The sequence below is a fragment of the Harpegnathos saltator genome, unplaced genomic scaffold, assembly GCF_003227715.2.
Source record: "Harpegnathos saltator strain DR-91 unplaced genomic scaffold, Hsal_v8.6 scaffold13, whole genome shotgun sequence".
Lineage (NCBI taxonomy): Eukaryota > Metazoa > Arthropoda > Insecta > Hymenoptera > Formicidae > Harpegnathos > Harpegnathos saltator.
The window spans coordinates 691,661-718,222 of NW_020229906.1; the positions used below are offsets into that span (position 1 = coordinate 691,661).

Below are 26,562 nucleotides of genomic sequence, written 5' to 3' on the forward strand. Positions count from 1 at the left end.
CATCGATTAACGACCGTCTCTCACAGTGTGCACACCGTTTCCCGAAACGGCCGCGAACGTGATTTGCGTAGTCCTCCGATAAGAGAGCCGATATCGGGCGGCGCGCGCGCGCGCGCACGTGTGACGATAATGCGGACTTCGGGACGGAAAGCCGGCGGACCTTGGCCGCTTAATGAGATCGACAGATCGATTAATGGCACTCGGGCGCAGCGGACGAAAATTGGATGATCTCTTGACCGAAAGTCGACGCGAGTTTCCGCACGATTCGGAATAAACTCCGTCGAGAGAGAGAGAGAGAGAGAGAGCGAGAGCGAGAGAGAGAGAGAGAGAGAGAGAGCGACTCGCTTGACGCTCTCCCTACTTGTGTTCCGACGCGCATTTGTACGGCGCGCTCGCGGCATTTGGTTTCAAGTTATTCGCGCGTATTGCGTTACCGAGAGCGTTATTGCTTTTAATCAGAGCGCGATTCGCCGGTCGGTCGATCGATCGGCGGAAGGCCGCGGGTCAGTAACTCTCCTGGCGAAAGTTCGGCCTCTCGCCGTCGCGGGTTTTGAGAAGTCGCTCCTTTGTTCCTTCCACGCTCAATCGTCTGCGCACGAGCGTCTCTTAACATCCATTTGCTGTGATTTCGGGATGGGGCGCCGAAATGCTTTCGCGGACCGGGGTGGCGCGGCGTCATTTGCATCGTCGATAAGCGAGCGCGACGATAATGCCTCGTCGTCCCGGCCTTCGGTGCCTCGGTGAAGCCTCGAGGACCTTGGCCGATCTAATGGATCCGACGAGACCGTGCCCGTAAACTCCGTCTCGGAAACTCCATTGTCGCCTCGCCGCGCCGTCGCGCGGCATCGTCAGCGCGAATAATTCCGGCTGTTAGAGAGACAACGAGAAAGAGTCAACGAGGCGGGCAGGCGGCAGGAAGAGACGCGCGCGACCCGCGCGTGCGATAACCGGCGACGAAAATATTTGCGCTGCATTATGCGTCGCGTATGTTCCGCGCGATAAAGCCGACAATCAGTACACCGTGCTGTCACGCCGTCGTAATTAGGCAAATGAAACGGCCGCGAAAGTAGATCCGTTTTTGCGCGCTCGGATGTAGCGGCACGATCGATGGATCGATAGGGTCGGTCGCTCGCTCGCAATTATCGGCACCCTGCCGCGCAAAATAGTCCCCACGGACTCGGCATTCGGACGATGTCGAGCTTCGCTCGACCGATTTTTGTCCCTCGCTCGCGCTGGACTCGCGCGTGCGGCATAATTAGCAGCGCCAGCTCGTAACGACTCCGTTAGGTTTTTCATCGCGCTGCTCGGCAGTCGCCAAAGTAGAAAGTAATCATCTGACACGGTCTCTTTGGTCCATTCGTTGCTAAAAGAAAGCCGTTGCGCGGCTTTATTTACACGGGCTTAGTTTACTCGACTTGCTTGGCTCCCTCTTTTTCTCTCTCTCTCTCTCTCTTGGTCATTCTTTAATTAGTCGTCCCAGGCGATTAAAAGCGCGGATTAAAAACTGAAGCCCATCTCTTCCGCGATGAGACGCTTCGGGTTTATTAAAAAGCGTCGGCCGACACAAATGGAAAATTCAGCAACGACGAGTTACTGAACGTACGAATCGAAAAATACAGGAGATCGGAACTTTTTCCCAGGCCGCGCGCGAGAAGCGAGAGCTACGAGTAAAACACGCTTCATGATTCCCGGCGTGTTCACACAGTTCCTCTTTGCCGCGCGATATTTTATTTTCGGATTTCCATCACGTAGATTAGCGATTTCGCCCGGCCGTCCGTCGCTCGCCCGCTCTCGCCTTGTTCTCGCGGAACGTTCTCGCACCGAAGTGTACGTGATTTGCATCGCAGCCGATAAGCGGGCGTACCGATAACGTTAATCGGCGGGGAAGCCCAAAGAACGCGAAGACCGAGTAATCGCATCGACAAATTCGCTCGATTCGAGCGACTTGGTCGATCGGCCAACTTCTCGGCGCGGATCGTTGAATCCTCTGGCCGAATCCCCTCGAATCGGCTCCGAAAACTCATTAGCTCTCTAGCGAGACAACGAGGAAAGTGGTGGTTGGTTCAGCGGCGAAGGAGATGCGCGCCGAGACGCTTTTCGCGCTGGTCGCCGCTTTTTCATCCCTCCCGGTTTTCGCGCCGTTCCTTTTTCTTTTTTTTTTCCATTTATTTACACGATACGAACTGACATTTCTGGTGAAAAAAAAAAAAAAAACAAAACAGCGCCGCGAGAGGAAAGACCGTTTATTGTAGACACGAGCGATACATTTCGCTTCCGAACGGGAACTCTCGTGGAGCCCGAAAATTGAGCGAGATACACGTTTGTGTGATTTTTTATTTTTTTTTTATTTCCCAAATAATGCAACAGGCATATCGTTGCGCTCTGCGGAACCGTTGTCGGCAAGACTCAAGAATACAATAACGCTAATCCCCGTTGTCCAAAGAGCAGCCGCTTTTCATCTTGGGACCGTGAGGGAGGAGAGAAGGAGGACGAACGGATTATAAACTGCCCCTTTGATCTAAAGGGATTAATAAGAGAGCTTTGTAATTATGTTGCCGTTGCGCGACGCGCAACCGGACGGAAACCGTATGAAATGCAATTATTTGTTTAACGATCACGTTTCGCGGCGCTTTGTGCTTCGGGACCGGGCGGAGATAACGGGCGGGGGGGAGTCGCAGGACGATCTGATTTCGTTAAATCGAGCGGCGGAATCTCGGGGACCGTGCCGGTCGACGAGAGAGAGAGAGAGAGAGAGAGAGAGAGAGAGGGCTTTAACGGAGTTTCCGATTGCGGGGAAGAACAATACGCCCGGCTGTAACTATCTAAATATTTCGTAGATCAAGGATAGTACGTGTAATGGAGCGCGGAGATTTGTTACGATACTAAGCCGATTATTGGATTCGACGAACTCGATAGAATTGTATGAAGCCGATTAATGGTATCGGAAAATACGACGATGTATCGCCGAACTTCGGCCGAGCTCGCGGCTCGCGGCTCGCGGCTCGCTACGTTCGAGGGGGATGAAACTCTAACGACGCGCGATTAACCGCGCGGAAGCGAGAACTCTCGGGGCGGTTTCGGGGGCCGCGGGCGATTACTTCGTTTCCTTCTGTTATTTGTTCATTAGCTCGCGCCTTTCTTCACGTTGTGTGTCTTTGTCCGACTCCGTCTCTCTTTCTCGCGCGGTTCGACCGTCTATTGAGAGCTCCGTACAAATCGATCGACCCATCCACACGCGCCGGGCCGATCGTGTTATATATTTTCCCCACGGCGACGAAGCACGCTTGGTCGCGGCGCGAAGACAAATGGCGGGACGTGATTTTGTCAGAGACGGCTAATTAACGCGCTCAACGCTCCGCTCTGGGCCGCGCCGCGATGTCTCATCGCGTCTAATTAAGTCATGAGCGTACGGCTTGATTAACATGACTGAGCGCGTGTAGAAAAATTGATTGCAGGCTTAGGGATGGAGATGAAAAAGATCAGGGCGGAGAGAGAGAGAGAGAGGGGGGGGGGGCTCGGTTACGCCTCGAAGGGCGTATTAACTGGCAATTGGTGGCAGTTTTCGTGCAATTAGTGGAAATGAGCGCAGCGCGGGCGACGTATCAATGTCGCCCGGTATCATCGATACCGTTTGCAGCTGCCTTTTCTTGCCGCGGGGCTCCTTAGTTGAATCAACTCCCGGCCATGATGCCGGGGAACATTTCCGACGAGTTGGGCAGTTCTCGGTTATTATCTTCGGCCGCAACGCACCGCAGCGTACAGGCGTATAATTAGCGGCTTACAGGCCTCGCCTGTCGGCGGGCGCCGTTTTACAACGGCGGGGGAGGGGCTGAGACTATCGCGTAAGCGCCGAGAGCGGCAAGATGATTATCGCGCGCACTCGCGCTACCGGTAGTGTGCACCGCGAGAGTAAACGCTCCGCTTCCTTTTTCTCCCTTTCTCTCTTTCCCTGTCTCTTTTTTCCTTCGGCCAGCACGCCAATTTTTGCCGCGTGCCGTTGAAAACGAATGGCTGAGCGAGCGAGTGATCGATCGATCGTCCGGCCGGCCGGCCAGCCGTCCGTCCGTTCATCGGTCATCGCGTAATCGGCATCTGCCGGCTAACCCACGCGATGAACTATTGTCGCTGTCCAAACACGAAGACACAGTCGCGCCTGACGATCTATCTTATGACTATGCAGATTCGTTGGAAGCTCGCTTTTCGTACGTCATGTTCCGACACGGCGTTACGATCGATCGATTAGTCGCCCAGTGGTCATCGCTCTCTCGCCCGCCGCCCCGCCGCCCGCGGCCGCGGTCGCGGGTATTACGTGATTTGCATCCTCGCGGATGCTCGGCAATGTAAGTTGTTAGCTTCCTACGCAATCATCCTTTCGGAACAAGCGGAGCGATTGGCGCGAGCGAGCGTAACGTTGCAACGTGCAATCCCCTCGGATTCTCTCTCTCTCTCTCTCTCTCTCTCTCTCGCGCGCGCGATATTTCTGACGGCTGTTACGGAGATCGTGATTGAAATTTTCACGAAAAGCGTTTGAGAGAAAGAGAGAGAGAGAGGGGGAGAGAGAGAGAGAGAGAGAGAGAGAGAGAGAGAGAGAGAGAGAGAGAGAGAGAGAGAGAGAGAGAACTGCCTGTCCCAGATAAACGATAACGATTATTGTTAACCGCGACCGGAGGGAAAAGCATGAAGAGCTTTATCAGATTCGGAGCGGAGAGTCAAAAGGACGGGAGAAACGTGAGAATCGCAGAAAAAAGGAAACTATGGTCGATTTTATTTTTTCTTTTTACCGCGAAATGACGTAAATTCTGACAGAGGCTGAGGTTCGCAGTGAGATTTCGTGAAATCTCCGCGTTATCGGGTTTATGTTAAGCGCACAACCGTCTGTTGTCCCACCTTACGGTGCACGTCGACGATAACGCAAGCCAGAGACACGCCGGACCTTGGCCGATTAATGGCGGAGCTAACTCTGACGGAATTAGCAAACTTGGAAGTCAATTTGAATCGGCCGCGAAGTCCATGATCGGAGCGGCTAAACTTGAGAGAACTCGCGGCGGGTAAGTTATTGTTGGCGATTAAGCCGCAGCATGCCGCATTGATGTCGGAAGTGTTGTTTCAAAGCGCGAAGAAAAATACGACCGCAGGACTGAGAGAGGGGAAGGGGGAAGGAAGAAAGAGAGAATACAGCGAGTGCTGCGCGAGACAACGAAGACGGATTACCGTGAGCGTTGCGATAACAAGAGCGAGACATCGCTACATCTGCTACAACGGTAGGGTCCTTCAATAAACGTGTATTAAAGGTAATCTTGATGTATATAGACTAGGCAGACGCAATAACACTCGATTCATAGAGCAAAGTTCCGCTTCTATAAAGCGGGAATCGTCTACCCGGGTGAAACAATTTCCCGAATTCAACGACGCATTGTATATCATTTGTTTCATTACTTGAACCGACCAAAAAGAGGGAGAGAAAAAAAATGAGAGAGAGAGAGAGAGAGACTATACGTCACTTTGCAGTGCGCCGGTGTTACCACGATTGTCCGCGCGGTATTTAAAAGCGAGCGAACAACTCGCGCGCGCGGGAAACACAACGGAGAGACGAGATAGTAATTTGTGCGCAATAGGTCTCTGTTATACCGCCATGTGGCAAAAGCTTTGGTATTCTTTATATTCATTCGCGCGGACAAATTTGGTATTCTGTAGAATTCACGAGACACAAGGGCGGCTTCAAACGGTTCAAACTGGAAAACGCCGACCTCCCCGCGCAGAGCCAGAGGACTCGCCGGGGCGATTTTATTTGTGATTCGTTCGCGATTCAGCCTGACGTCGCACAAAAGAATGAATGCGCGCGCGCATACCTCCGGGGAAACCTCCGGCTATCTCGACGTTGCGAATGCGAACGAAAATTTCTTTCCTTTTCTTTTGCTTTTTTGTCACACCACCCTTAATCTCCTCTTCCTCCTCCCCCTCCCCTCCCCCCCTCGCTCTCTCTCTCTCTCTCTTTCTCTATGCATTTCGTCACAAATTTGTGCCGCGCTAATTAAAGATTATTATCGAGCAAGGCGCGACGCTTTTTCAGCTCTTCCTTTTTCCACTTCCTCCTTTTTTCAAGAACTAAAAGCCGCCGTTACGAGCGCGCGTCCTGCATAAATACGCGCGGCTTTTTTCGCCGCTAATTAACGCAATAAATTAGATTCGTAATGCAAAAGCCAGAAAGTATCATTCGCCAAAGGATGTAAGCGACATTAATTTCGCGAATGTATCCGCGGCTTTAGCGCGGCTTTATATTTCGCGGTTAAAACGAATATCATATCTATTTTGCGCGAAATTGCAAAGAGTCGATGGTACACGTCGGCGGGAAGAGGATAGGGGTGGGGGGAGGGGGAGAGGGGGAGGGGATAGAGAAAAAAGAGCGCGAGAAAGGAGTACAATTTGTACCAAATCAAAATGATGGTTTTTAACACACTCGACTCATTAGTCGAGCGCGACGAGAGGATACCGAAAATCGATCCTATAATACTTTTGAACGACGTAAAACGAAGCCAGTCGCCCGTAAAGAGCGCTCTGTCCCAATTAAAAAAAAATGACAGAATCACACGCGCGCGCTCGCGCGGGCGCGCGCATGTACGGTGATCGGCCGAAAAGTTAATCTCGCGCCTCGCCATAACGTTGAAGAGCCGGCGTTAATTCCGCGCATATTGGCGTTGCACGGCCGTGCGACCCAAATGTACGTGTACGTGTGTGTGTGTGTGTGTGTGCCCATTATGCAGGATAATTGGATTTTTATCCAGATACGGATCATCAGCGCACGACTGTCTGAACCACGATAGAAAGATCGTCGGGAAATGGTCCGCGGTGCCGAGCACGCGCGCGCTCCAAGGGGGTGAGCGATTTTATTCCCGCTTTTTTGCATTCCGCGTGCCGCGCCACAAAAGAATAAATATATACGTGTGCTCCATCTCTCCCGCCCCTCTCTCTCTCTCTCTCTCTCTCTCTCTCTCTCTCTCTCTCCCCCGCATTCTCTCGCAAAATGCGCGATGATCTCAACAATACAGAATACGACGGCCTCTCGGCTGGACCACGCACAATGGGCCAGCTGCGCGCGGTAGATCCTTTCGAATTAAATCCCATCCTAATAAAACGCCTTTGTAATCTCCGCGTGCGTAATCTCCGCGAATGAGCCGGCGCGACGGTGAAAGACGCGCGGAGGACAGGCGCCCGAGTAGATTAGGTCTTATGCAAGTACGCCCTGGCGATCCGATGAAGAGAGAGTACCCGATCGCGCAGCCCTTCAAGGGCTACGACATTTTGATTAATGGTACAAATTAGGTACAGAATGAAATACCGAAGTAGTCGAAAGTAGATGCGCTTTGATATCGATGTGGTCCTGCCAACTTCGACGTCGCGCTCTTCTTCTCTCTTTTCTCTCTAGTCTTCCTCCCCCCTCACCCCGTGGACCGTTGCTTCGGACGCGACGAATAATTGCTTAAGACCCCCGAGACCGTCGTCACACTCCTCCCGACGACGATTCCTTTTCTTTCCTTGGCCACGTCTCCCTCTTCCCCCTCCCCCTCCCCCCCCCGCTCTTTCTTTTCTTGTTAAATAAAAGTTGGACGCTACGTCGGTCAAAGGAACCGCGCGGATAAAGAGCGGGAGCCGACGATAGGTTCTCGGGGGTAGGTTTCTGTGTATCCGCGAGAGAGCGGCGCTTTTTGTACGCTCCCCTCTTGTTCCCTCCTTCATCATCGTCCTTTTTTCCTCCTCCGGAGGTGCGAACGAAGGAAGCGCGGCGGTCGCTTCCGCTTTGCCAGCTCGACAAGCACCTTATTTTCTTATACTCAGCAGCGCCTGCAGTCCCTCTTCATTCCGCGGAATGCACTTTCGGCAAATCCGCCGGGGCAACGACGACGACGACGACGACGCCGGGGCTTTTCTCGTTTGCGGCGCTCTCCCGTTGCCGCCGTATCCTGCGCCGGATGCGCCCGCCGCCGCCGCCGCCGCCGCCGCCGCCAGCCGGGAAGATAAGTCCTCTGCCGCGCGGAGTGCGCGCGCGGAGTAAATCGTGTTTGCCCACTTCGTCTGCGTCGTTCCGAAGGGTTGACGGCGCCGGTGGTGTTGTGGCCGGTTTTCTTCTTCGTTTGAGCCAACCCCGCAGTCCCCCTCCCTCGATGCACGCTCCCTGGCTTTTAGTCTTCGCCGAGCCGACAGACGGGAGACGACAATAACACCCCCGCGCGTAACCGTCGTAACGGCGAATGACGTAACGCAAGCGGCGCTCGCCTTTTAGCGTTTACCGCCGTCGCCGTCGCCGTCACCGTCACCGCGTTATATCCGAGTTAGATACCGGCGGTGCCGTGCGGAGAAAACGCGCGGGCGCGGATTACACGGGGCGCGGAAACACCGAGCGAAACCGAGGGAAGCGAGGCGCACTCGCGAAACGCCGACGCGGCACCCCGGCTTTCCGCGCGAGTATAGGATATCGATACTCGAAAAATACCGTATCGTTACGGCTCGGCGCTCTTTTTCGAAAACTATCGGCCAATCATTTGCTTCAGCAGTAACGGCGCGCGGATACTTGCCTGGTATTACAACCGCCGCTAGTTTCCGCGCGATGAAGTATCTACGCCGTAGCCGCGCTACGAGCTATAATACCCGTCCGGTGGGGGGGGGGAGGGGGGGAGTTGCTACTAAAAACACTCGCGCGGCCCCGATACTTTGGAGCAGCCAGCCCTACATCTGGGTCATGTTGAAGTATCGGATATCTTCGCAAGAGCCGAGATCTTATGATGAGATCGCGCGCGGCTGCTGCTCTCCGCCGCCTCCGATCATCTTTTATCTTTTTACTCTTATCCGCGCGTATCTACGACGACGGCGGCGGCGGCGGCGGCGGCGGCGGCGATGGCAGTGGCGGTGGAGGCGGTGGCCATGGGTGGATACGGTCGCGTCGTATCTCGCGACGACTGCTATCTCCGGTGACGTTTAAACACATCCCCGTGGGATCGTCTCTCGGTAAACAGCAATTTATAACGCGTAACAAACGGAACGGCGCGCTCCGGGAGTTCCTATTTTTTTTTTCTTCTTCTCGCTCGCCTTGCATCTCTCCGTTTACTTAATGGCTTACGCGTCCGCTCGTTTATCGTAATCGCGATTCCTTTTACTTTTTCGCGGCAGGGTCACGACGACGACGACGACGACGGCAGCGACGGTGGAGAAAATGGGAATGGCCGTATGGGCGGTGGGATAGAAAGCTGAGTGGGAAGGAAAGGGCAGGAAAGAGAACGGGGTCGCCTTTGGGTTAAATCCGGAGGTGCGAAAACACCGCTGGCGCAGAATGAAAGATTCAGGAAGTCCGCGGGCGCCGGATTAATTCAATATTTTGCAATGCTAACGTGTCGCCGCAGCGGCCTTGTAAATCTTCAATGAAAACTGCGGGACCGCACGCCCGCGGACGGAGGAACTTGAGACATTTATTTTTGAGAGTAACATCCTGAAGTCTCGGGAAGAAGAAGGAACCCGGGGAGAGGAGGGGGAGACAGAGAGGGAGACAGCGAGCCAACATCGTTGTAACATCCGGCGAAAAGTCGGGACATGTGCAGAACCGGATTCTCCGACAACCCCGTTGCAGATCTACTGCAGATTGCGCGGCAACTCCTCGAGATTAAGAAAGTTGAGGCTATTAAGAAATAGTTTCGACACATACATCGCGGTTCTACATCGCATTCGTCGACGGCGGCCGATCGTGTGTCTCCGGCAACCTCTCTCGATAAAGAGAGATATTAATATTGATTCGCGCGTCGGCGGAGGGGATCCTCAAAGCGATTTCCTTTCTCTCTCCTTTGACCTCCTTCCCGTTTCTTTGTTTCTTCTCTTTTCGTTTTTCTTTTTCTTCTTTTTTTTTTTTCCTTTTCTTCCTTTTCGATCGGGTATATTCGCGCACAACTCCTTTGAATAATTCAGACCGAGCGCTTTTGTTAATATCCAGTCTACCGAATACTTCCGCGCAACTCGCCGGCATCCTCGATACTTTGAGGCACTTTTAACAACGCCCTCGTGAATTTATCGAGTGATCTCCCGCGCGTGAGGAATTGCCCGCATTCCGAGTGTACGTTCCTCAGCTCTATGTGTGATTAATCTATCGAAGTTCGGTCCTTCCTTTGCGACGAAAACGTCGCGCGTTTCCGTCGACTGCCGCAGCCGCCGCCGCCGCCGCCGCCGCCGCTGTAAACGTCGTCGTCGCGCCTTTGCTCCAATTTGCGTCAACTGTGCAGCATAATTTAATTCGAGAAGCAATTTAAAAAGTTTTGCCCGCTGGTGTATATATAAAGAGAAACGGGCAGGAGGCGATCCCTTCTCTCTCTCTCTCTCTCTCTCTCTCTCTCTCTCTCTCTCTCTCTCTCTCTCTCTCTCTCTCTCTCTCTCTCTCTCTCTCTCTCTCTCTCTCTCTCTCTCTCTCTCTCTCTCTCTCTTTCTCTCCGGTTACGCCTCTCCGAAAGTAATGAGACCGTCGTACTCGGAGAGTTCCAACCCCGGTCGCCATGCAATCCCAGCCTGACCTGCGTATGCCAAATCAGAAAGGTCACCCGAAAATTATGAAGTTGTTTTCCCGGAACTCACTCTCCACCGCCGCCGTCGCCGCCGCTAGCGCCGCTTTCGCCGAGTTTTTCACCCGAGAAAAGCGGCGGCTGGCCGAGAAAAACGGGTCGGTGAGGTCGCGCGGGGATGGCACGCGTCATGTCGGCCAGAAATTTACGAGCCGAGTACGACTTTCTTTGGAACACACCCCGGGGGTAAATTATTTCCCCCCGGAGGCTACCGTTGCTTCCCGATGTTGCGTCGGTATATATATACATACATATACACACACACACAGATATATATGTGTGTGTGTGTGTGTATATATATATATATATACATATAGGGGGGACCCCGAAAAGTCTCCTACCGCCTCTGCGTTTCGGTCTGAGACGATAACTTACGGTAACTGCCAGAAGCGATCCGCGATTGCCTTTCCTGGGCGAACTCGCGTTCGCCGTTCGCCGGTGCCTCTGTCATTTAATCCGGCAAATTAAATTATTCTCCGTGGAAATGGAAACGAATCCGGACTGTTCGTGCGCGTCGTTACAATTCGGACTCGGGCCCGCACTCGTAATATCCGGCGTATTCGCGAATTTCCGCGAATTACATCTGCATTTTAACGCGATATTCGCCCCGCTAAGTTCCTTATCGTCCGTTCGAACAGTGAAGCGCGCCTGCGTATCAAGTAATATCTCGATAACTTGGTGGAAAACTCGTGTTCTTTAATGCGATAAAAATTATCAAAACTGGAAGAGAAAGGGAGGGAGGGAGGGAGGGTGAAGAAGGAGAAGATGAAGAAGAAAAAGAGGAGGAGGAGGAGGAGGAGAAATGGCCGGGGATAAATAAAATTGAAGTGTGTTACAAGAGAGAAAACGCTTTATGCACGGTTATATTATTTCCTGGAAAATTGAGCGAACATTTTACTTGATTAAACACTTTACCGACGGATCTATTTGGACGCTGATACACTTTGCTTCCGACGTTTAGTAATTTAAATTTGAGATGGAATTACAGCGGGTTAATTAAACTGACCGTGCTGTGCAGCCCGTTCTCGTGTTCGGAAAACCTGCCGGGCTCTCGTCATTGTAATAATGTGATTTACCGTCCGGCCAAGCAGCGCAGCTTTGGAACTTGGAAAAAGTACAGGCTCTCTCTCTCTCTCTCTCTCTCTCTCTCTCTCTCTCTCTCTCTCTCTCTCTGGGATCGGGATAACGACTCGTCCTCTCACCCCGCCGGTATAAATTCGGTCTATAACCTTGAGGTCGCGCGAACCGATTAAGCTGGTAAAGGCAGCGAATTTCAGACGGGCAGCATTATATCGATTAACGTTAATCCCGAGCGATATAGAGCACTGGATATGGCGCAGCGGGGCGAAGCCGACGTGCGTAGAAAATGAAAGCGCCGGATAACGGGACGGGAATTCGCCTCGATCTTCTCGTCCTCAATCAATTGCGCCATCAACGCCAGCCCGATAACGCGTCCGACGCGCGCAATATCATCGAAGTACCCTCGACGCGCCCGCGTCAATTTTATCTCTTTCCACTCCGTATTAATTAAACTTAATTCAATCTTCGTCGCTCGAGTGAGGGGCTGAGGGACGGAGAGACAGGGACAAGAAAGTTCCCTGTCGCCGCGCCGGAAGTGGGCTGAACTTTTCAGGCGCGCGAGTTGGAAATATAATTAATGAAACTACCCGGTGCACGGCTCCAAGTACAAATTCCGACGTCTCCGGTATCCACGGCACGTATAGGTCTCCCATCGTTGCGTGATCGGGGCCTCTCCGCGGGGGAGGTTAGGGGGAGGTTGCCAATCGATACTTGAGAATTTCGCTTTCGCAGATCCTTCGCGAATGATATTCGCGCGGTTTGCGATCGCCGGCCGGCAGGCCGGCCGGTCGGTCGGTCCGTCCGTCGACCGGCGATTTCGATTGTTAGCCAAGAACAAAAGAGCCGCGTCGGTCGGTTCGTTATGACAGTTCGTTAGCCCCGTAAATTGGCTAACTCGCCGTTAATGGGCAGTTACCAATTGTCGAATCGATTACTTCGGTAAATTATCCGACATTCATTAGTTAACCGGAATTTTCCGTCACGCGCGCTCGCGCGCGCCCGACCGTGCCGACCGACAATCCGTTAACGCGAAAATAAAGTCAATTACGCCGCTTGCAACCCAATAACGTTTTCATCTAATTATAAAACTATTACATTAGGCGGATTACTCGTGGTACCCTTAACTCTCTCGGAACGCGCGTCAGCTCGACGCGACGCTCCGCGGCGCGGCGCGCCGCGGAGCGCCGCGCCGGGCCGCGCCGTGTCGTTGCACCGCGCCGGAGTCATTTATCTTCATTGCGCGCGAAACCAGTAAATTGCGCATTAATAGCATAAGTGCTAAACTAGTGCTAACTAGCGAGCGAGAAGCGTCTCTTATGAGAGGGCATTATCCGATAAATCACATTGAAATTTCGTACCTAAGATTGCGAGTATATTAATATTCCGCGCGCGCACATCGAGTGTGTAGCACCCTTCTAATGTGCGTCTCGATAGCGCTCGGATTTTTACGCTCGTCGCATTGCTATTCGTTCCACCGTCTGCACACGCCGGTATCTCGTCGGTAGCTGAGGAAACTTTGCGACAGAGTTAGCGAATAATTTCGTGCCGAAGAATGCAACGAGCGACTCCTCGGCGCAGCCGACGAATTGAAATCGTATACCGGCGAAGTCGGCGCCGATACGACGGTGCGTATTGAGATTCTTCGCTTCAAGATGATGACAATCTACCACTTTAATAAGCTGACAATATGATGATACTCACGCACGGAAAGAAAGATTTGCCGATATACGGACAACTGAAAATATCAGCTACAGAAGCAGATTTGCTTGCTTTCACAGCAAAGGATTTAGTTATTGGGTGTGCAAATTAGTTCGGTCCGCTTTCAAAAGATGGCTCCGGCTGTTATGAATTTTGGCGGTTTCAGAGATGTTAGACGTCTGCCAATAATATTCAGTTTATATTTGAGTTTCATACGAAAACCTTGCTTTTTACAGTGTTGAAAATGTCGAATTTTGTGTTAACCAAGCAGCATTTGCGGGAGGTTTTAATTTTCTGCTTTAATTGGAAGAAAAGCGCAGCTGAAGCCCATCGAATGCTTGTTGAAGTTTATGGTGACGCTGCTCCAACTGATAATAAATCATGTAGGGAATAGGTTTCGACGTTTCAAGGATGGAGATTTCAGCGTCGAAGACAAGCCTCGCTCCTCTGGACAGCCAAAAGAATTCGAGGACAAAGAATTAGAGGCATTACTCGAAGAAGATCAGAGTCAAACGCAAGCGGAGCTTGCAGAATCATTGGGAGTGACTCAACAAGCCGTTTCCGTACGATTGAGAGACATGGGATTCATGGCATTCATTTTGTTTTGAAATAAATACATTTTTTAACACAAAAAAAAACGGACCGAACTAATTTGTACTCCCAATATGATAGCCAAAAAATTTGCTGATATATGATATTAGCAAATCATTTAACTATCACAATTAAATCTTTTGCTATAAAAGCAAGCAAATTTACTCTTGCAGCTGATATTTTTAGCTGTCCATATATTAGCAAATCTTCATTTTCCGTGCGTGTGCCACTAGATTCGGCGGATCTCAGCGTCTGCGCAGCTCCAAATATCGTTTGCTGCGGCCCGGCTATTGTTTGCCAAATTTTCCAGCAACGATATATCTCAGATGTCGACTCTGCGATGTATGACGCATCCCTCTCTTTCGTTTCCTCCTCTCTCATTCCTCAAAACTGTCGCGCACGCTGTGAAAGATGCCGATATTTGGCGAGTACCCATATGTATTCGGATAGCTAGGGCTCCCTGGCCGAAATAATATCCGAGGTCCGAGCTGCGTCGTTCGCTAGTGCATCAAATATTTGCCATCCATGGCAACTCCATTGTCGATGATTGGACGTAATTACTCTAGTTGTAACGCGGTTACGGACCGTTAAAGCAAACGAACGGAGAGCGATTTATCGGCGCGTAATAAATTTCGATGTTAGTCTCGATACGCTACAAATAACAGGCAGAGAGAGAGAGAGAGAGAGAGAGAGAGAGGGAGGGAGGGAGAGAGAAAGAGTGAAACTTCGCGCTCGTCCGTTGAATATTTATTTCATCGCGACTTTACGAGCGAAACATGTTTTCCATTCCCCAAATCTGCTGAAAAAATCGAACGCGGACTTACCATTGGCAGATGGCGTATTTTTCCCCCCTTCTCTACTCTTTTTCGTGTGTGTGTGTGTGTGTATGTGTATGTTTTTTACATCGAACTGCATCTCCAATAAATTTGATATCCGCACCACCTCTTTACGACGCGACAGGATATGAGAGAAATCCATCGGTACGATCGATGAGAAGCCCCCGCCGGTTTTATTTCCGCAATAAAATCATTTTATCGCGTTCAGAACAGAAGTACGGCCTGTCGCTCTTTTTTTTTTGCAATCGAGAGGGTACACTGGATATAAAAATATTCAGATAAGACTAAACGCACGGTTCGACGGTGCCATGATACGGTTATCGTAAAAAAAGAAGAGAGAAACGCAATAAATCCTCACGCTGAATATCTCAATCTATCTCAATATATAGAGGGATATTATATATAGATAAAGGAAGAGGAGAAAGAGGAGAGAGAGAGAGAGAGAGAGAGGTATCATACGTGTAATTGCTTTATTATTCGCGGAGTGTTTCGGACGGTACATACAAATGGAATTTCGATATAAAGTGTCTCAGTTTTATCGTTTAACAATACTGGCAGTCTCACCGGGCTACTTCTTTTATCGATATTCCATTTTACCTCTATTTACTATGGCTCCCACTTTAAACATCCGAAACACCATCGGATTGAAATTGTCAAAACACACGTTGACGGCTGTATCTCGCATGACTGGTGCTCGCGTCTAAATATTTGCCGTGAAATATTTGCCGTGGTAGAAAAAGCGAGAGGGAGAGAGGGAGAGAGAGAGAGAGAGAGAGAGACCGCGTGAAGAGTATCGGCTAGCAACGCGAAAGGAAGGAGAGCAAGAACTGAAACAACGAGAAAGCGAGACTGCGAGAAAAGAAGAGAAAATTTATTCCATTTTAAAGAACACGTTAACTCCGAGTGGCGCTTACCTTATATATAAGCTCCGCAAGAATAATGCGTACCTAAGCGGAGTTTGCAAAAGTCCACATCCCCTATGCTCAATTCTTAAGTAAAGAGACCCGAAGGCGATTAGCGGGATATATATCGCTCCAGTTTTAATGGCATCCGAAAACGATAAATGTAGATCGTACAGTTACAGTGGTCTCCGAGCGTTCGCGGTATTTCCGAAAAGAAGACATTTTTTTTTTTTTCTTACTCACCTTTACATTGCACTGTCTGTGTCGATTTGCCGTTTTGTCGGTGTTGAACCATTCGGAAAATCCACCATTTCCCCCTAACGCTACGTGAATATTCCATCCGTGAAAACAAATAAAAATAATATTCCCAGATATACATATAAAAAAGATTTAATGAAATTCTAAAGCGGTATTATTCCAGTGAAAACACCGTCGGTTAACGTGTTTCGGTTTTCCGCGCAAATTTATTCAGATGAAATGAAATGACTTTTCGCAATTTCCTCGCGGTCTGCTATTTTGTTGCCTTTGAAAAATATGCGGTATTTAACGCGCGTCTAAACGGTGGAAAATCATCGTTTATGATTTCAGGTACAAAGTGGAAGTGGCCGGCAAGTCTTTACCAGTACTGACGAACCTCGACAAAGGTCGTTACGGGGTGCTGATCTTCGAGAACCTGAACAAGTACCTGCAGATGGACAAGTGGAATCGCGAGCTGCTGGACAAGTATTGCAGGGAATATTCAGTCGGCATCGTCGGTTTTGCCCCACCCGGAGAGGAGAGCCTGGTCGGTGCTCAGCTCAAGGGCTTTCCGCTTTTTATACACACGAATCTTAGGTTGAAGGTGAGAGCTTCGCCGGTGTGTGCCACGTTATTACGCTCGGCAACCCCGCCGATGTATTACATCTATGATTACATCGGTCACGAGAGCGGCAATATCATTAGGACGCCCACAGCAGCACGGCTGCTTTGATCGCGCGATAAGTAGAATGCCTTTTTTTCTTACAATCAATACCAAATAATACCACTCGGGAGGAGTCGTGACCGTATTAGAGAGAGAGAGAGAGAGAGAGAGAGAGAGAGAGAGAGTGAGAGGCAAGAAGAGGAGGTGACGACTCTGTGTGAGTGGCAATCTTCAAGGAAGCAATCAACTTTATATCGCGGGAAACTGCTATCGAAATGAGGAAGGAACTCTCTCGTAAAAGGGAGCAATAAAAAGTGTGTAGTAAGCATTAAGGCGGCGTGCATTAAGGAGCGAGCTGCAGTAATAAGATAATCGGTATTATACTCGTGTCCTTCTCCCCGAGACCGACCGGCAGCACGCGCTTGTTGTGCCGCATCAGCCGCGTCTGCGCTGTATTTCTTTCGAGGCGCGCACATATCCTATCCGCGAGAATCGTTTTCGTACAGTTACCTTATTACACACTTCATTTTCCGCCATCGAGCATCCGCCTGCCCTTATTATCCTCGTGAGTTACGACCTCCTTAAAACTTTGGAGCATCGATCGTGCCTCGAACGCATGGCGTTCGTCTCGTGAGTAACGATCATATGCCGTCGGCCGTAAACGGGAGCAGAAACTTGGCGAAATTAACGTTGTGCATGCTCATCGGGCACGACAGTGTACGGAGTATGTCATTCCCCTATAAATAAGCGCGCGACTGTAATGCGATCCCGTCCGACGGGTGCGACGGGCACGATCGGAATAAGGATCCGGGGAGAAGCCTAATTTAATTTCGCGCGATCCCCTTTCGATCGCGTCGGCTAAATCATATTTAACACCCCACGGAATCCCCCCTCGATACCGTTTCCTCTTTTTCTCTCGTTTTTTTTCTTTTTTCTTTTGCTTCTTTTACAATATCCAATTTTCAGTTTAACAATGCCTCTCTCTCTCTCTCTCTCTCTCTCTCTCTCTCTCTCTCTCTCTCTCTCTCTCTCTCTCTCTCTCTCTCTATCTATCTCTCTATCTCTCTCTGCCGCTCGTGTCGTGCTACTACGCGCTCGTGTGACTACACCCTGTGAATTTTCAACTAATTTCTCGCGCGGCGCATCTATCGCGCCCGCGCTACGTTATTACGTCGTTATATTATACGCCCGCGCATTTTACAGAGAATATTATTTCACGAGCTGTTCCAAATATAAAATCGCCATTTTATCACCGCGCGCGGAATTGGTCCGAACGATTCTCTCCGTCGCTTACGCGAGCGCTTAACAAAGCGCTACACTGTCCGCTCGCGCTGGTACGGCCGAAAATCTGATTTCTCTTGGAAAAGCGAGGAAAAATCCAGTAGAAACGGGAGAAACGAACGAACGAACGAACGAACGAACGGATGAACAAACGAACGGACGGACGGACGGACGGACGAGCGGGCGGATGGGCGGGTGGAACTTTTGTGCGCGCCGTGGAGAATCAGGTCGTTCTTTCTTCCTGCAGGATGCTCAGCTGAATGCGGCGTCTCCTATTCTCCGATTAACCAGATCGGGGGAAACGGCCTGGGGACCACTTCCTGGCGGCGACTGGACTATTTTTCAGGCCAATCACAGCACCTACGAGCCGCTCGCTTGGGCGCACCGAGACAGCCTCGACTATCCGGCCAACAAGAGTCCCTTGGCCACCGTCATCCAGGTGAGCGTCTCGTTCCGTCGTCTCGCGGAACGGCGTACGTACATTCCGGTCACGTATCCCTTCTCGGACAACTCGGACGACTGCGGAATTAATGCACCGACTCGGGGCGCGTCCGCGCGTACTCGCTGGCGACGGGGATCGTTTAAATCATTTTCTCCCTCGCGTAGCGTAGCCTCAATGTTACGCGCCGTCGTTCGTCCGGGGTAACTCGCTCTCGCTCTCGCTGGGCGGGGGGTAACAAATTTCCTGTTTTGCAGTCAGGGCTAATTTTCTACGTACACAGAGAAAATACTCCCTTTTTCTCCCCTTCTCTCCGCTGGCACGGTCGTAACGAGCCGTGAATTTTAGTTTATCGTGCGTCAACTTTGAGAGCCGGAGCTTCCCGTTGTGCTTACACAGAGCTTCGAGCGCATCCTCCGAGAATCCTTTATTAACTCTCGCACGCGCACGGATCTCTTATCTTCCGGGATACCCCGGGAGAAGGAGATGATCTCGAAAAACGAGAACGAACGCGGAATTTGCTCGCGGTAGCGAGTTTCACGCTGCTCGGCTCCCGGAGAGCCCCGTGGAAATTGTCCCGGTAAAGAAAGAACCGGGGGGCGAAGACACGGACGATTCGCCAAGTTAGTTCCTACGCTTCACACTCGCGCACGTGGCACGTGGGACAACAAGGATTCCAGCAGCTCGTGCTCGAGGATCCATGATCCTCGCGAGAGTCGCTTTCATTACTCTCCCACGGCTGTCTCTCGGAACGTCGCGGTTAGGTATCGCGCGCACTGATCCCCGGAATCGTCCTTTTCCGAAGCCGACGAGCAGCAGCCGCGCAGGCGGCTACCACTCGGACGGGATAATTTTTAACGATGATCCCCGCCGCTTCGCGCCGGTGAAAAAAAGCCGTCAATCGAGCTGAGTGTGGAGGCCATTACGACGCGGAGCCAGGACGCACGGATCGGTTATGCACTTATCTTCCCTGCGAAGTGACGAGACGGGAAAGAGGAGCACAGTAAATCCCTGGGCGCCCTCTCAAAGGGCAGCCGAGCCGCGTCAACTAGCCCGCGCCCTCTCCCGTCCTCTTTCTTCTCACCATCGCCGGCGCGATTCTCGAAGACGACGACGACGACGACGACGACGACGACGACGACGACGCCGAAAAAGAAAGCCGGCCGGAGACGCGAAATTTTCCTGATACGCCACTTCACTTTGCGAAGGAAACTAACGGGGAGGGTTGCATGTAACGAAGAAGAAAAGAAGAAAGACGACGGCGCGGCGCGGCAGGGAACAAGAAGCTGAGTGGCTGTATAAGATCCGCCGCTCGCTAGGGGTAGAACAAAAGCGGGGCTCGGAACAATACGCACAGTGATTTCACCCCGTGCCGGCTTGTGCCGGCGCGAGTATTCCTGCCGCGAAGAAAGATGGGGAGAGAGAGACAGAGAGAGAGAGAGAGGGAGAGAGAGAGAGAGAGAGAGAGAGGGAGAGAGAGAGAGACACAGGAAGGAGAAAAAGCGACTCTCGCTGTCTCGCTCGAATGTCGCGCGATAAGAGGCACGAGTGACTTTCGTCTCTCTCATACGTTGCCTCTTAACCGATGTGATAAGGTTCCGCGATTGCGCCATCTCTGCGAGTAAGATCCCTCTCGTCGTTATTGCGGCAAAGTAACGCGGCGTGCGTCTTTCGTTTACTTTTATCTGTGCATTCCCCGCGTCGAATCTGCGGGAAATTCCGTTGAAAATTCTATCGCTTCTGTTCCTTGAAGAGAACTTGAGGACACCGAGCGACGCGCCGGCCGAGCCGTGTCGTTAGTCAGATGCCTAATATGTTTCTTTTTATTCTCCTTTTATCCTCGAGTATATAAGAGCCCTGTAACTCATCGAAAGGCGCGACTTTCTTTTGTTACGCCGGTCGCCGATTAATTTCGCATCGATGGCGAGCGCAATTCTCTCATTCGTCCTCTTCCATTTTTCTCTTCCGTTTCTCTCGTCCTGGCGATCCTTCCTGTGCCTCGACTGCCGGCGGCGGCGGCGGCGGCGACGACGGCGACGTTGCCGGAAAACGAAAACAAATGTGGAATTTCCGCGATACGGCTCATGACCACGTATACCACGCAGGCGAGAGGAACGAGGGGAAAGGACGGCCGGCAGAGCCGGAGAAAAGTAAAGGAAAAGGAGCGAAAACGAGAGGAAAAGGGCCGAGGAAGTGAGACGCGCGAGGGAGAGAAAGAAGGAAACGGCGGATCAGAAGAGATCCGACGTCGGTGGCCAGGAGGACTCGCGGCGTAGACCGCCCGAGGGGGGGACTACGAAACAATTCGCCAAGCCGTCTCGACCGGCGTTTACATTCCTGCAGGAATTCGTAACTGCAAGATTCCGGACACGGAAGTGGAAGCGGGCGGAGCGGAACTACGACGATGATGCGCCATAAGCGCGAGGACCGCACGGACGTTCGAGAGAGGAGGAGGAACGAACGCGAATTGCGAATTGCAGACGATACAAAGGAGAACTGCGTTCATCCGGCAGACGCGCGAGCTATCGCGCCGATATAACGAAGGAAACGCGAGGTATCGCCGATGTCTCCCGGCCGGTCGCCCGACCGGAATGGTTCCGTCGGCGCGCGGGACCGCTTTATCTCTGCACCACGTAGGCCGAGAGAAGGAAGCGAGGTGGATACGCGCGAAGATACGCTTCTTGTTAACCTTTCCGTCCCTGCGGTACCAATTGAAGAAGAAGAAGGGGCCATTATATTTTCCGTATGACAATTCGCCGTCTCCTTCTCTCTCGAGGAGAACGCACGTATCTTTCATTTGTCCCTTCGACATTCGGAAGAGAAGAGAAGCAGACAATCTCAAAATCTTTTGGGACTTTTGGGACCACCTCGATTCTTTTGCATACTTTTGCCAACGAGTGAGATCATCGGCAGCCGGTTAATCGCGGTTGAAATACTACATGGGCTGAAAAGTCTTTGGCCTGACATATAGATGGCGCCACAAACTAAAAATCCTTATATTTCCTATAGAGTACCAACCTGAACTTAGATGCTGTAAAAATTTCATGATATTTCGTTGACTCGTGTACAAGTTATAGCTTTCGAAGTGACGTTACCTCTGAATTTATCTTTACTATGGAAAAAAGTGAATTTCGTGTTTTGATTAAACATTGCTTCCTGATGGGAAAAAACACGGTTGAAGCAAAGGCATGGCTTGATAAATGTTACGGCACATCTGCCCCACCGAATTCAACCATCAAATATTGGTTTGCTGAGTTTCGTCGTAACGTCGATGCGCATAACATAATATTCATTGATTATCTTGAACATGGTAAAACTATCAATAAAGAATATTACTGTACATTACTGGATCGATTGGACGACGAGGTCAAGGTCAAACGGCCACATTTGGCAAAGAAAAAAATTTTGTTTCACCAAGACAATGCTCCAGCTCACTCGGCTCGCGATACGACCGATAAATTAAAGAAATTGCGCTATGAATTGGTCCCGCATCCCCCGTATTCTCCAGACCTGGCCCCCAGCGACTATTTCCTTTTTCCCCGACTGAAGCAGTGGCTCGCTGGTAAAAGATGTTACTCGAATGAGGAGGTCAAGTTGGAAACAAATGCCTATTTTGAGGGACTTGACACCGAGCACTGTAAGACCGGCATCGAAATGTTAGCGGACCGTTACACTAAGTGCATTACTCTGAATGGAGATTATGTCGAGGAATAAAACACTTTTTTCATTAAAAAAATCGTTTTTTCATTGTTAAGCCAAAGACCTTTCAGTCCATGTAGTAAAAGCGCCTCGGAGGTGTGCGGTAAAATCGAGCCGAGAAACTTTCGCGAGCGAGAACGAGGACCACGGCCCCGAATTCTTCGTTCAGTCGGCCGATAAAGTAAATTTCGCTCCGCTTGCGCTGTAAATAACGGGGATGCGAATTTGCGAAAAATGTGCGCGGCGACAATTCCCACCGTTCGGTTTGTCGCGAGCCGCTCGCAACCCGTCCCGTCCTCATCGTGCCGTCAGTAGAGTTTTATCTCGACGACGTCGACGGCTGCTACCGCGGGGATACGTCGACCGCGCGGATACGGGACGAGCCCGAAACGAAACAAATTGACGGTTCCAATGGGTAGCAAATGAAGCGCCGCTACGCAGTCGGCTCATTAATCGAATGAGCCTACGGCTGATTGGCTCCTGATTTAATCACCTGGCTACCTGCGCGACCCGCGTATCTCTCCGACCTACCCCCTCCGCTGCACGATGCGATTATCCGTGAGATTATTATTGTTGTTTACTGCTAACAAGCTCGACTCACCGTCCAAGCTGCGGCGCCGACGCCGCTTAGCGGAGACTTCCTGTCGAACAGTGTAATTAACACGTCGGACACCTTCGCGCCGATTACTCGCCGGGCACTCCACCGTACATCCGATCGCTGAAAGAAAAACAACGATGCTCGTTAACGCGCGATGATTAGCACGGTTTCTCTTTCCCTCGCCTGTGTACGCAGGCCACCGCGGAATACTTTCGTTCGTGAAACGACGATCGTCGACCAAGAGATGAACGATTCTCTCTCTCTCTCTCTCTCTCTCTCTCTCTCTCTCTCTCTCTCTCTCTCTCTCTCTCTCTCTCTCTCTCTCTCTCTCTCGCTCTCTCTCTCTCTCTCTCTCTCTCTCTCTCTCTCTCTCTCTCTCTCTCTCTCTCTCTCTCTCTCTCTCTCTCTCCCCCCCCTCTCTCTCTCTCTCTCTCTCTCTCTCTCTCGCTCTCTCTCTCTCTCTCTCTCTCCCCTCTCTCTCTCTCTCTCTCTCTCTCTTCGGGGTTGTATATAACAAACTAACCGAGCTATACTTGTGTGAGACAGGATCATGGCCGGTACGACGGGATCCAGAGGGTCCTCTTTGGCAGCGGGCTGCGATTCTGGCTGCACAAGCTGCTGCTGTTGGACTCGTTGTCCTACTTGTCGCATGGGCAACTGAGCCTCAGTTTGAATCGCATGATCCTAGTGGACGTGGACGATATATTCGTGGGCGAGAAGAGCACCCGACTGAGGAAAGACGACGTAATGGCGTTGCTGGCCACGCAGCAGAGGATCCAGGCGCTCGTGCCGGGGTTCAAATTCAATTTGGGGTTTTCCGGCAAGTATTTTCATCACGGGACGGCGGAGGAGAATTTGGGGGACGACATGCTTCTGGAGAACGTAGACAGGTAGGTATGATCTACAAATATTGGCCGTGTGTAAAAGCGATCGGGGCGAGTGCGAATAGAACCTTGCCGCCGCCCCGCCCCGCCCCCCCCCCTCCCGTCCGCGTCGCCCGAGCGGCGCATTCGCGATTCGATTCGCACATAGTTTCAAGCAGCGATCGCTAATTATTGCTGCTTTCATCACTCAAATTCACTGTCACAAAGCGAGCGCTCAGCGCGTAATGAATTAAATGTACAATTTCATCGATATGTCGTCGAAATATGTCGTCTCACGTATTAAAACGACACGTCACGCGGCTGCTCGCTCGTAATAATCGCTATAATCGCGGCATAACGCTAAACAGCAGCGGCTGAGACGTGGGCGCGATTGATCGTCGCTTACGCTGATCGTTGTGCCTCCAATCGCGAAATTGCAAAGTGATGTTTCATCGACACGCCGGGAAACGCCGTCGCACCTTGGGAACCGCGTGATTGGTCATTGGTAGAATTGTGCGCGAAATAAAAAGACGGGCTTTCGCAGATTTACGTGGTTTTCCCACATGTGGAATCACCAACAACCGCACCTCTACGAGAATGTAACTCATCTGCAATTGGACATGGCGCTGAACAAGCAGTTCGCGAAGGACCACGGTATACCGACCGGAAGCGGATACAGCGTAAGTCCGCATCACTCCGGCGTCTATCCGGTCCACGAAGGCCTCTACGAGGCGTGGAAGAGGGTCTGGAACATCAAGGTCACCAGCACCGAGGAGTATCCACACCTGAGACCAGCTCGTTTGAGACGCGGCTTCATTCACCGTAATATCATGGTAAGTTATCGCGTGGCAATCGATAAATTGCTTCGATATCGAGAGCACTCAATAAAACGACGCTCGTCAAACTCCGTCGACGAGAGAGAATACGTCGCGAATTGCGCAGAGCAACGCGCTCTGAAAACGTCGTTTCCTCCGCGAATGGTGATGATGTGGTTCGCGTTGCAATCCCCCCGAGAGATGCGAGTCTCGATCTCATCTTAAATTCGCATAAAATCGGACCCACGATCGGCCAGAGTTCGATCGATGAAGCTAATTAAGCGCTCGTTTACTCGCGGATACTACGTGGATATACGTGGAAATGCGGTCGCGTTATTTTCGCGAAGAGGGAGAGACGGCAGTATATAATATACGTGAAGGGAAATACGTAACAGTCCCCCCCCGACGTCCCGCCACCTTATGCGCGTTTCGGTCCGTTGTATATAATTTATAGATTCAACACACATCGCCCTCTCTGAATATGAAACGGCTCCTTTTGTGTTTCAGGTCCTACCCAGACAAACTTGCGGCCTTTTCACTCACACAATTTTCATCGAGAGGTATCCGGGCGGGCGGGAAAAGCTGGACGAGTCGATACAGGGCGGCGAACTTTTCCAAACGATCGTGTATAATCCGGTGGGTGAATCAAACGTTACGGAGTCAATTTTAACGCCGCATTCGTTTGATCTCGCCCGCTATCATATTACAGGCGTTTGCCTTCAATCGCCATTTTATTTAGCAGCCGCTCGGAATATTCCAGTCGCCCGCGATTCCGGATCATACTCGTGAATTCAATTGCGTTTAATCAGTCTCGCTTTAATCCGACGATATTACACGACGGTATTATAAATACGTGAATTTCGTGTCCCCCTTTTTTTTTTCAGATAAATATTTTTATGACACACATGTCGAATTACGGAAACGATCGATTGGCGTTGTACACGTTCGAGTCGGTCATCAAATTTATTCAGTGCTGGACGAATCTGAGACTGTCCAGCGCGCCGCCGCTTCAGCTCGGGGAGCGTTATTTTCAGCTTTACCCCGAGGAGGCCGACCCGGTGTGGGGGGTGAGTAGAGAGCCGTTCGGCTGTTAATCGATCCCCCTTCTCCTCGGCTGCGCTGCTTCCTCCGCCGCACCGCGCTGTTTGATATCGTTTGCTATCTTGCAGAATCCGTGCGACGATCAGAGGCACCAGAAGATCTGGTCTCGCAATAAGACCTGCGACCAACTGCCGCGGTTCCTGGTAATCGGGCCTCAGAAAACCGGCACCACAGCGTTGTACACATTCCTCTCTATTCACCCGGCGATAAGCAGCAACCTACCGAGCCCCGACACCTTCGAGGAGATTCAATTTTTCAACGGGAAAAATTATTACAAGGGTCTCGATTGGTGAGTGATCGGCCGATGCGGCCGACCGACCGGAATACCGGTTGTTGTGTATTCTTCTTAGTCGAGAACCAAATACGAGAGATACAATTCGCGTTGTTGTTCCACACAGGTACATGAGCTTCTTCCCGACGGCGAAAAACGAGAGCTCTCGGTACCTCTTTGAGAAATCCGCCACTTACTTCGACGGAGAATTGGTACCGCGGAGGGCACACGCGCTTTTACCGAGAGCCAAACTAATCACTATATTGCTCTCCCCAGCCAGACGCGCTTACTCATGGTACCAGCATACCAGAGTGCACGGGGATCCGGTAGCGAACAATTACTCCTTTCATTCGGTCATCACGGCGAGCGATTCCGCGCCGAAGCCCCTGCGGGACCTCAGAAATAGGTACGTAATTGGACGTGAATAATGACGTAAGACCGCAGCCGCCCGGATAACGTATGAATAAACGCGAGAACGGCGCGGCGCGGTCGTCGCAGAGAGTAAATACGCATTAGGATAACGCGGAAGTGCCGTGTCCCGGGTACGTGTTACGTACGTTAAACGTGCAACGTTGCGCTCGGCCGCAGGTGTCTCAATCCTGGCAAGTACGCCCAGCATCTGGAAAGGTGGCTGTCGTTTTACGTGCCGCAACAACTGCACATCATCGACGGCGAGCAACTGCGGCAGAATCCCGTAGAAACGTTGCACGAGCTGCAGCGGTTCCTCAAGATCACGCCCGCCTTCAATTACTCCTCGCACTTGAGGTACGACCCGAAGAAGGGTTTCTTTTGCCAGGTGACCAACGAGGATCGCACTAAATGCCTCGGCAAGAGCAAAGGCCGCCAATATCCGCCGATGGAGGACAGATCGTACAAATTGTTACAGGTAAAAGAC

The 26,562-nt window shown here is 51.4% G+C and overlaps 1 protein-coding gene across 1 annotated transcript in view; it reads left to right on the forward strand.

The window, feature by feature from the left end:
- Positions 1–26,562, forward strand: part of sfl (N-deacetylase and N-sulfotransferase sfl) — an 80,902-nt gene that overhangs the window by 51,051 nt on the left and 3,289 nt on the right. The window contains exons 3-11 of the mRNA XM_025307859.1: positions 16,288–16,540; positions 18,129–18,320; positions 23,164–23,507; positions 24,025–24,313; positions 24,803–24,931; positions 25,180–25,362; positions 25,465–25,685; positions 25,795–26,073; positions 26,256–26,553. Of these exons, the coding sequence (XP_025163644.1) occupies positions 16,288–16,540; positions 18,129–18,320; positions 23,164–23,507; positions 24,025–24,313; positions 24,803–24,931; positions 25,180–25,362; positions 25,465–25,685; positions 25,795–26,073; positions 26,256–26,553 (2,188 nt within the window). The remainder of the gene's footprint in view (positions 1–16,287; positions 16,541–18,128; positions 18,321–23,163; positions 23,508–24,024; positions 24,314–24,802; positions 24,932–25,179; positions 25,363–25,464; positions 25,686–25,794; positions 26,074–26,255; positions 26,554–26,562) is intronic.